A 12,235-nucleotide genomic window follows, 5' to 3' on the forward strand; every position below is an offset into this window, starting at 1 on the left:
TTATGGACCGATTTTGCTGATTTTAAATAGCGATCTTCTCGAAAGTATGTCTAACAGACCCCGATATCTGGGCTCCTCTAAAAACTGATTTCAACAAACACACAGACGGACAGACAGACGGACATAGCTTAATCAACTCCGCTACCTATAAGGATCCAGAATATATATACTTTATGGGGTCGGAAAATTATATTATAGAAATTACAAACGGAATGACAAACTTATATATACCCTTCTCACGAAGGTGAAGGGTATAATTATTACCTTTTTATATTGTTTACTGAAAATTTAAAATATGTGTTTTTGGAAATTCGTGTTTTTAAACTGAGTACTACAAATTATGCATTCCAATTCTTTATATAAATATGTATAACTGTTTTCAAAAATAGCTAAAAATTTCTAAAAAATAAAACTGATGCTTTTAGACATTGTATTCGATAAGTAAAAATTTAGTTTAAATTCAAATGAGAAAATTTGATACATTTAAAATTTGTTAAAATGGTAAAATATCATGAAACATTTAAAAAGTTTTAAAACATTCTTTCATTTTTCTCGAAAAGACGTTTTTTGAATTATGTTAGTATTATGAGCATTATTTTTGATTGGCCTGATGTTTTCCTTTTCATATCACAAAACTAAAAGAACTTCAATAATATCTGTTTTTTAATCGGATACGTAAATACTAAAAACGTTTACTTTTAAATTTTATGCATTTTGCAATATAGCAAATTTATTCGGCTCACAGCCGACTTAAAGCCGCCGCTGAAACTTTTCTACATAGGCCGCCGCCGCCGTCAGATTAGATCGGCGCAGGTCTCTGATTTGTGTACAAATGGAAAAGTTTATAGTGTGAATTAAAAAAGATGCATATTAAACAAGTAACAAAAATTTTTAATATTCCAATGCTTTTAATTAACATATTGTTTTTTAGATTATTATACAAGGTTTTAAGAGCTATAAGGATCAAACAGTAGTTGAACCCTTTGATAAAAGACATAATGTTGTGGTTGGAAGGAACGGATCCGGTAAAAGCAATTTTTTTTACGGTATGTTATTAATGTATTAAAATTGATATTAGAAGATGGTTTCTATGTGTATTCATTCGCCTTTGCCATATCTTATATACCTTAAAAAATAATTTTATAAAATTTTTGTTTTATATTTCCCGACTAACTTTACTTTTGCAATATCAAAATAAAACAAAAAACATTCTGAACGAAAAAAACCACAAAATACGTAAAGCAATAATAACCAATGTTGCTTTTTTTGTCTAAGCATCCAAAAATTCTCTATTTTGATGAAATTTTTAGAGGCTGTCACGGATTTTTGCTCATATCTCTGTTAATTATGGACGATTTTGCTCTTTTTAAACATGATTTTTTTCGAAGATATCTGGGGTCTTCTGAAAATTGAGTTCAACATACACACGAACGGACATGGCTTAGTCGACTCTGTTATCTATAAGGATTCAGAATACATATACTTACATACTAGGGTGATCGATTATTCGACATTTTCCAAAAACCGGTTTTCGAATAGTTCGAATAGTTGACATTTGAAAAAAACCGGTTGATATTTTTCAAATTCAGAAAAAACCGGTTAACCGGTTTTTCATTATAAATAAAAAATCTATTTTAATTTGAAAAAATTAACGTTTATGTTTAAATTTGATTAATAAAACATGGCCCGAACTGATTTTTAACAGTTTAAAAGATTATAACTTTAGATCTAGTCGTCTGATTTACATTATTTCTTTAATATAAAAAATTAGGAAAAAAGTGGGACACTTCTGTTAAACATAAGGAACTTTGTAATACTAGCTTATTCTAAAATCCCTGCTTAGGCAATTTTCAAAGTCAATTGTTGTTATAGGAATATAATCTTAAGATTGGTAAAATTTTATCAAGCAGTTATTCCAATCAATTTTACAAATAAAATTTGTTAATTAATTAATAAAATCAAAAAAGTTTAACCAAAGGTGCTTTAGAAAAATATACTCTAGTTCCTGTACCCCAATATTTTTAAAATTTAGACGGGCTGTATTATTATCTACTTCAAAAATTAATTTAAGTAATCTTTGAATACAAAGCAAATAAAAGTATTCGAAACCGGTTTTTAAAAAGTAAAAAAACCGGGTTATTCGATATTCGAAAAATCAACATTTAGAAAAAACCGACACTGGTAAAGCAGAAAAAACCGGTTTTAAAACCGGTTGAAAAACCGAGGCGATCACCCTATTACATACATATGTATATGTATATAAAACCCAGGATGCATCATGATTAGATGATTTGTATGGAAAGCAAAAACGTGATTTTGTTACCCCTCTCAAAATTTAACTTGATTTGTTTTGTGATGATTCCCAAAATATTTTAAATCTAGCAATGACCATTCGTGAGTTGGACCAAATTTAAAAAAGGTATTATTGAATTATTTTTTTAAATTTTAGTTTTGTTTTGAAACAATATATCCAACATGGGGTATCGTTTGAAAGGGGTTTTAAAGCTGCGTCCAATGATGTATTAAAGATAAATGACCGTCTGTTCATAATTTTCATATTCCAAAAAATTTAAAATTTTTAGGTTTTTCTTTAATATAAATAAATTGAATGCAAAATTTTGAAAATTTTGCACACTACTAGACATGGCTTCTCAAAACCTTTCAAATGATACCACATCTTGTATATTTTGTTTAGAAAAAAACTGGAAAATTGAAGAAATAACTAAAAGGAGACTTTTTGTAACCGGTCCAGCTCACGAACGGCCACCGATAGACTAGAAATATTTTGGGAACCATTATAAAACAAAAAAAAAAGATTATTTGAAGATGGGTAAAATGTTGAATTGAACATGAAAAATCGTGTCCCACATAGGATATTTTCTTGAAAACTGTTCAGCTCACGACCGGACAACACTGAACCCAAAATATTTTGGGAAACTTCATATTATATAACAGCGAATATTTTGAGGGGGGTAATTCAAGCACCATTTTTGTGAGTAGATCTAATATATATACTTTATAAAATCAGAAAATTATATTGTGCAAATTACAAACAGAATGACAAACTTATATACTTACACTCCCGCTCACTTAAAGGTTCACTGTTTTGTTTATATTCAAATTATTTTTTTCCAAAAAATAATGGACTAATTAGTAATATTAAAATTTTAAATAATAACATGATGTCTTAGGTATCACTAGTGAGACAAAACTTAGCGCAATACCTAATAGCGGATTTTTAATAATTTTTTTTCTAACATACTACGTTTTTTAGTTATATTGTTTTGGCTCACTTGATTAGGTTCAATCAGAATAAAATCAGTTTACTGGTGGCTGTGAGTAAAATCCATTCATATTCTAGTGTCTGTGAATGTAGACGATATATTTTTTAACAAATAGGTTGCGGTAATCCATTAACTAAAGAATAAAATGACAAAATTCAAGCGTTTTTGGAAACTGTCCAAAATCACAGGAATTTAGCAAAAAAATTGGGCAAATTCAGAATGTTATTCGCAATTTTATAGGAAAACAGTTTGAACATTAAGAAAACATAAATGGAACTACATATAGAGTCAAATCAAAAGCAGACAGAATAGATTTCAAAAAATTTGCCTCCAAGTCAAGTGATTCTGTAGCAAAAATTAGAGAAAAAGTGGATGTTACAGCAAGCCTAGCTACAGTAAAACGAATTATAAGAAGGGCCAAGGCTTTAGAAATATAAAAAAATTAATAAAAGCCACTCCAATTGCCACTCGTAAAGAGAAATCCTCTTCAGTTTGCACATGAATATATGGTTATAATAAGCTATATCAACATCTTGTTTTTTCGGATGAAAAAATGTTTAATTTAGAAGGTCCAGATCGATATAATCATTATTTTTATGATTTTTGAAAGGAAGAGCTCTACCTGAGTCGTTTGCATAGCTGTTGAGGATGTAGTGGGGGGCAATTTCATATTATGAAACATGTGAGCTTAAATTTCTTTCATCTAGTAATAATTGTAATGCCATACTGGAAACCGCTTTTTTACATTTTCGGATATCTTTGAAACATTGCCGTGGATATTTTAAAAATATAATGCCCCGATCCATGCCGCCAGGGCTGTAAAAGGGTGGATTTGAAGCCAGAATGTAAAAATTTTGGAGTGGCCTCCATAATCTTCTCACCTATTTATTATTGAAAAGGTTTCGGGTATTCTTTCTCGTAATGTGTATAGGTCGGGCAGACAGTTTGACATAAAAGAAGACTAAATTGAAAGAACTAAAAAGGCTTGGACCGAAATTTCCTTGCCATTACTTAAGAATCTTTATAACTCTTTATCATCTCGAATTTTCGGAGTTATATCAAGTAACGGCGGATATGTTCCTTCCCAGCAAAATCTTTGCTTACAATGATTACCATTAAGTACTTCATTAATGACTTACTTTGTAGGCAAAGTCTAAAATAAATCAAAATAAAGAAACAAACAAAAATAAAACAGTTAGTTTTTCTGTTTTGTTCCTTTTTTTGTGCACACGATATCAAATGTATATTTTTAGACAAACAGATAAAATAGTATTTGTGTGTGAAAACTATTATTTGACGCACAATATAACAACAAAGCAGTGGTGTAGTAAGAGTAGCATTCAACTGGTAGACGGAAGGTACTGAGTTCAACCCCAGTCTGTGTCGACTTTATATTTTTATTTTTTCATAAATATTCTATAAATAACTCTACTAAAAAACAACTTATTTCCAACCAAATAATATTGACTTACTTTTGGAACATCTCAAACAAAAATAAGTACTTTTTCTAGTAGAATTGTAAGCACTTTACTCGATGAGTAATGGTGATTTTTCTAGTTAATTTGTAAGCAAATATTTTGCTGGGTTAGTAAATCTTTTTTAAAACCTTGTAAAATGTTTATAAAATAAAAAAGTTTCATGAAAAATGCAATTTGTTGTTGTTTTTGTCAGTTAAAGATGACGAACCTATTCAAATGAGCCAAAAAAATAGTGTTCAAAAACGTAGTATTTTAGAAAAAAATTATTAAAAATCGGTTATTAAGTATTGCACTAATGTTTGTCTATCTAGTGATATATAAGACATCATGGTATTAATTACAATTTTAATATAACCAATTATTAATTTATTTGAATGTAAACAAAACAGTGAACCTATTTAAGTGAGCGGGAGTGTATATACACTTCTCACGAAGGTGAAATTAGAGCTACTACAGGTATCTCAAATGATTACAATAGAATATAATTACATATTTTCAAATATAAGATATTAATTACATAAATCAGTAAAAAATTGGTTAAAAAATAATATGGAAATAAAAGAATATTGCAAAGCTGCCCCTTTAATTATATACCAGAAGCCAACTCATCATGAGGTTAGCTGAAACTGATGTAAAGTGAGTGAATACTGACTTGTTCCTATGACATAACATTTAAAAACTATGACATAACATTTATAAGCTAAATGCTTACATTTTGATTCACCTACGACTAATTTGTTGTTAACGATGAGTTAGTTTTAAGTTAACTCAAAATTCGACTGGGTAATTATGTAAAATTTTTGACATTTCTATACCTACTAAGTTCCTATTTGACTGAAATTTTTCTGGAAACTATACCTACGTATGTTTTAATTAAGAGGATTTCTTCCTAGAATTTATGATGACTCAGAGGTTAATAAATCTGAACCGAGTTTAAGGTTACAGTTGTACAGTAATGATTTAAACTTTAAATTATTATCCTGATATAAGTATCGTCGAATAATAAAATAAAATAAATTTGTTAAAAATGTTTGAATACATAGTTCTTATCTATAAGGCTTAAATATTTTTGCTCTATATAGGCAGTGTTTCGGCGTCAATCCGATTTGGTTCAGTGTAAATGCACAAAAAGAATAAAACACAAAAAATTATTAGTTTTACAAAAGGAGAAGATTTGTCTTCCTTTATTTATTTATTACCTTAAGCATGTATGCACAACAAGAAGTGCTCTTTAAGGCTTCTATATGACGAATGATAAACAACTACTTATTTCTAAGTATGGAGGCTAACAAAGTTTAAATACAGTTAGCGGTTTACTCGTTGAATTAATAATAGTTTTCCATCAAAGATGTAAACTAAAGTAGTAAATCATTAGGATTTACACTTAGAGGAAAAATACCGCAAATAATCGATTTGTACTTAAACATTGCCGGCCCCCTTGCAACACTTAAGGTGTTGTAACTAAATAAATGACGAGTCATTAAGGACTCTCGTGGACTGTTTTTTCCAAATTAAAATGAGCCATGATCAGACTCCAGTTTTTTCTACTTGGGTCATTATGGACCCGTTTGAGCCATGATGAGACTCTGGTTGAGCCATGATGAGACTCTGGTTGAGCCATGATGAGACTCTGGTTGAGCCATTAAGAGACTCTGGTTGAGCCATGATGAGACTCCGGTTGAATCACTAAGGACTCTTGCTGAATTAAAAAAAAAATTTAGGAAAAGGTTAGTAAAGTAAATTGATATATAGTGATCATTTAGGAATTCGAAACAACAAGTCTGCCATACAAAGCGATCAATAGTAACATTACTTAAAAATTCTTCTTTCCATATTTTACGATTCTATTAATACAGCGTTAGGGATAGACGTAAATCTCGAATTATCTATATTTAAATATTACCTCGTAAAAGGTTACAATAAGTGTTTGCACGTAGTGCCTTGTCGTAGACAAAATGAAAAATAATGATTTACAAACATTTTAATTAATAGCGGTTCTATTACAGATTGATAAACTAACTAGTTCCTACATCATTTGGGTTCATTACGATTCCATGTTGGAATGTAGCTATTTTTAGTTGTCTATATCTTTCCTTCGTAGGAGATGAATTAATACTATTTACAGGACCGGTTAATATCCAACCAAATACTGTATTTTGAGCCAATAATGATCCGAGTACTTTTTTCCTAATTCCGGGTAAAATAAGCTGGGGGTATACATCAGCTCCTAATAATATTTCTACAGGTCTGTTTCCGAAAGGATTCGAATCTGCCAAATGAAGATTTGGTAATTTGTCGGCATTAACCGAAACCGAAGGCAGATTTCCTGATATGCTTGGCAAAACAGATGCCGAAGTGTTTAATAAAAATGATGAATCAGTACTAGAACCTATTATCAAATTACAAGTCTTCGTCGAAATGGCCGAAAATTCCTCATTTACGCCCGAAAACTTCACTGCTTCGGAAATGGTTGGAATTTTGAATCTTTTCCTCAACTTTTCAGAAATAATAGTACATTCTGAAGCAGGGTCAATTAAAGCTCTAACTTGATATCTACAATCATTGTGTATCAAGTCGACAGTTGCTGTACCCAATAGAACAGAATGATTTCTACGAGTATGGAATACTTGTTGTTCAGTAATGGTGTCTGTCGTAGTAGGTCTTCCAGTACCTGACAAAGTGGGTCGTTGGTCATTAGGAGTTGGATTAGTGGGTCGTAGAACCACACTAGAATTGTCATCTAATGAATTAGTCAAAGTACCCGAAGGAATAGAATAGTTTTGACTGGTTTGAAATACTTGTCGTTCAACAATAGCGCCTGACGTAGTCGGTCTTTCTACTAATGCAGTTGACGTATTAGTAGGTCGTTGGTCATTAGGAGTGTGATTGTATGTTCGTAAAACCAAAGAAGAGTTGTCATCTAATGACTCAGGAAGTGCATTTCTAGAGTTTTGCGAAGCTGAAGAATCCCGATGTAGTGAAGTATGGTGCCGCTTATTACAAATAGAACAACGATGTTCACTTAAACAATCATTAACTTCATGTGAGTTAGCTAGACAATTTATGCAGCAATGAAATTTTTTAACCGTTCTAAATCTCTCAGGAATAGACATTCTATCAAACTGACGGCAAAAACGAAGTAAATGACCCGGGTTTTTACATAAAACACAAGCATTCGTAGGACTTGTATTCAAAACATGTGTCTTTTCCTTGCGTTCAATGCCTTCCTTATCAGTATTGGAACTCTTAAGATCGCGTATGCAATCTAACGTTTGGATTCTTTCGGTCAAAAACATGTCCAAATCTTTCCATAAAGATAAGGCAGTTTTGTCCTTAACACTTTGTTCCCATAGTGTCACTGTCTGAGAGGGCAGTCTTTGTATGCAAATAAAAACGATAATTGGATCCCAATTTTGAGTGGGAATCTCATATATCGACATAGCAGTTAAAAATCCATTGATTCCGCGCTGTAACCTTTTCAAAGAGGAACTAGTCTCTTCTGTTATTGTCTCTAAACCAAACAAACACTTTAACTGATTATTAACTAGCATTCGAGGATTTTCGTACGTATTTTTCAAACTTTTCCACGCTATATCAAACCCAGCATTAGTCAACGGACATTTAGACACAATTTCTCTCGCTTCGTTATCTGTTCTTTTTACTAAATAACATAATCGCTCGATATTACTAAGCCGACTGTTAGTAATATATAAGGCAGTAAAAAGATCCCTAAATGTAGGCCATGAGAGATAATCGCCGTTGAAGATGTCCGTATCACATGGCGGAAGAGGTAAATTATGACTAACATTATCAAAATTTGAATCATTGTTTGGATGAGGGGAAACTTTAGGCTTAGTCTTTGCTTCCAATTCATCAATCTTAATTTTTATCGACTTTGAACATCGCGCATAAACATTAAGGGTACTCTGGAATTTACTTTCAGCCACTTGAATATCTTCTGGCTCTACGTCTTCAGAAGATTCAAGATCGTCTAAACACTTATCGAGAGTAATTTTCACCTTTTCCCAACACATCTTCAATTCACTTTCTAAAACTTCGAAGTAGTACACGTGATGTTCTTCCTCGCGTATATTATTAAAGTTTGCCTCAAATTTTATAACGGCGTCTGAAGCACGAGTGAAACGTTCGAGGGCTGTCAAAGGCATTTTTCACAATTTTAAGATTGGATTAATTTAGGTAAAATACTATAAAAATAGAAAGCAGCGTACAAAAATCACAAAAAATATAATTTGTATTATAACTTTCCCAACAAACTATTTAAAAGTCAAATTGACCGACCGTAGGGTAACTAACAATAAATTAGTAAAAGAAGGAAGAAGAAGAATTTTACTTTCGCAACACAATTACTAATATTGAATTAGGTGTACAAACACTTGCATTAAATGCATACACTAATTATTTTAATCACTATTTATTTCACTCAAAAATTAACACCAAAATAATTTTCTTTAAATAGTGAAAGTTAATTTTTTATTAATTTGCCGAAAAACAAATGCAATTTTTAATTATCAATTATGGCTGTTGTCCAATGTAAACAAACGCAGCCTTGATTATAAAAGTACCGATCACTATCTGTCAACAGGTACTGTATAAAATATAATCGCGCAAGGATGTATTAAATAGGGATTAAAATTAATTCACAATAAATTATTAATTCCCTTTTTTTGACAATAGACACTTGTTGTTTTCTTTGCTTTTTTCTTTATAAAACACACACACGTATATACATACTATGTATTTATGTATGTTTATATACTTTTTTCCTTTTGACACAATCACTTTAATATCAATTTACTAACCTTATTTAAATTAAGGCTTAAACAAATCTCCAACAAAAGGGCGCTTATTAATTCCTTGGCAAGGCGTCTTCCTTTCATGCGATGGAGTATGTCCTTCTTAGTGTTTTATCCTCGGTTCGAAAAGAGCATGTAATTATTCGGTTCGAAGCGACCAATGTTTCGGCGTCAATCCGATTTGGTTCAGTGTAAATGCACAAAAAGAATAAAACACAAAGAATTATTAGTTTTATATAAAATTCTAACGTTACTGACTGACTGACAGACTGATTGACTGATTCATCATCGCACAGCCTAAACGGTAAAAGCTAAAGAGCTGAAATTTGGACAGGGGGTTGGTCTCCCACCAAATAGATCCACTAAGACGGGATTTTTGGAAATTCGAATGTTTAGGGCGTAAAAAAGGGAAACAACGGGTAAAATCGGTAACCTCATATCTCCTAAACTAGAAAAGATACAAAAATAGTTTAAAGCTTATCGTCGTTCATTTAAAAAATAAGCGGACAAGTGTCTGGTACCTTTTTCAATTACGGCCCCTTTAGGGAATAAACGGGTAAAAACTGTATTTTGGTACTTTTTTTGCACCCCATGTATCTTTTAAACCAGTGAACATTCAAACAATATTTTTGACTCCTTCATAACTTGACGAAAAAATAAAAATATAAATTTATTACTTTTTGGATATTCGGATGTTTAAGGGGTGAAAATTGTACCTATTTTTGGTACTTTTTTCATAAAACATTGATTTTGGTTTATTAACTTATACATATAAATACATAATAACGGGCTCCCACTACGATGCTGCAACATTTTGGAATAGAATTTTTATTTCGTTAATGGGGAGGAAAAAAGTACCAAAAGGGGTAAAAACGAGAAATTTGATTTTATTCAACCACAATGATCCAATTTAGATAAAATTTTTAAATTTAGAAACACTAAATATCCAATGGGGTGTTATTTGGAACCCCGGTACCAAGTGATATTTTTTGGTACTTTTCATTCTCCAACTGGTCCTTTTTGAGTTTTCTATGATATTGAAATAGAAACATGAAATTAATAAAAAAGGGACTTTTCGCTACTTTTTCGTTCTACACAGGTACTTTTTTGAGTATTCTTTAAAATTAAACCTAGAAACATGAAATTAAGCATGTAGAGCTCGGAGTAAATGAGAATCTATAAAATGGGACTTTTTGGTACTTTTTCGTTCTTCAAAAGGTACTTTTTGAATTTTCTATAATATTGAACCTAGAAACATGAAATTAAGCATGTAGAGCCCGGAGTAAATGAGAATCTATAAAAGCGGACTTTTTGGTACTTTTTCGTTCTACAAAAGGTACTTTTTGAGTTTTCTATAAAATTTAACCTAGAAAAATGAAATTAAGCATGTAGAGCCCGTAGTAAATGAGAATCTATAAAAGCGGACTTTTTGGTACTTTTTCGTTCTACAAAAGGTACTTTTTGAGTTTTCTATAAAAATTAACATAGAAAAATGAAATTAAGCATGTAGAAACCGGAGTAAATGAGAATCTATAAAAGGGCACTTTTTGGTACTTTTTCGTTCTTCAAAAGGTACTTTTTGAATTTCCTATAATATTGAACCTAGAAACATGAAATTAAGTATGTAGAGAATGGATTAAGTGAGAACCTATAAAAGGGGACTTTTGGTACTTTTTCGTTCTTCAAAAGGTATTTTTTGGATTTTTGTATAATATTGAACCTAGAAACATGAAATTAAGCATGTAGAGCCCGGAGTAAATGAGAATCTATAAAAGGAGACTTTTTGGTACTGTTTCGTTCTACAAAAGGTACTTTTTGAGTTTTCTATAAAATTTAACCTAGAAACATGAAATTAAGCATGTAGAGCCCGGAGTAAATGAGAATCTATAAAAGGGGACTTTTTGGTACTTTTTTCTTCCTTCGAATGGTACTTTTTGAGTTTTCTATAAAATTTAACCTAGTAACATGAAATTAAGCATGTAGAGCCCGGAGTAAATGAGAATCTATAAAACGGGTCTTTTTGGTACTGTTTCGTTCTTCAAAAGGTACTTTTTGAATTTCCTATAATATTGAACCTAGAAACATGAAAATAACTATGTAGAGCCTGGATTAAGTGAGAACCTATAAAAAGGGACATTTTGGTACTTTTTCGTTCTTTAAAAGGTACTTTTTAGATTTTTGTATAATATGGAACCTAGAAACGTGAAATTAAGCATGTAGAGCCCGGAGTAAATGAGAATCTATAAAAGGGGACTTTTTGGTACTTTTTCGTCCTTCGACTGGTACTTTTTGAATTTTCTATAATATTGAACCTAGAAAAATGAAATTAATCATGTAGAGCCTGGATTAAGAGCCCGGAGTAAATGAGAATCTATAAAAGGGGACTTTTTGGTACTTTTTCGTCCTTCGACTGGTACTTTTTGAATTTTCTATAATATTGAACCTAGAAAAATGAAATTAATCATGTAGAGCCCGTAGTAAATGAGAATCTATAAAAGCGGACTTTTTGGTACTTTTTCGTTCTACAAAAGGTACTTTTTGAGTTTTCTATAAGATTTAACCTAGAAAAATGAAATTAAGCATGTAGAGCCTGGATTAAGTGAGAACATATAAAAGGAGACTTTTTGGAACTTTTTCGTTCTTCAAAAGGTACTTTTTG

General features: G+C 31.1%; 1 protein-coding gene across 1 annotated transcript in view; it reads left to right on the forward strand.

Annotated features, from left to right (window-relative positions):
• Nucleotides 1-782: 782 nt before the first annotated feature.
• Nucleotides 783-12,235, forward strand: part of LOC119611140 (structural maintenance of chromosomes protein 3-like) — a 42,916-nt gene continuing 31,463 nt past the window's right edge. Inside the window, exons 1-2 of the mRNA XM_037966620.1 lie at nt 783-878; nt 932-1,046. Coding sequence (XP_037822548.1) covers nt 864-878; nt 932-1,046 — 130 coding nt within the window. The 5' untranslated portion in view covers nt 783-863. The remainder of the gene's footprint in view (nt 879-931; nt 1,047-12,235) is intronic.

The sequence above is a fragment of the Lucilia sericata genome, unplaced genomic scaffold (genome assembly GCF_015586225.1).
Source record: "Lucilia sericata isolate MDLA Ls3-8-SP2 unplaced genomic scaffold, ASM1558622v1 Contig001373F_arrow, whole genome shotgun sequence".
In the NCBI taxonomy this organism is placed as follows: Eukaryota; Metazoa; Arthropoda; class Insecta; order Diptera; family Calliphoridae; genus Lucilia; species Lucilia sericata.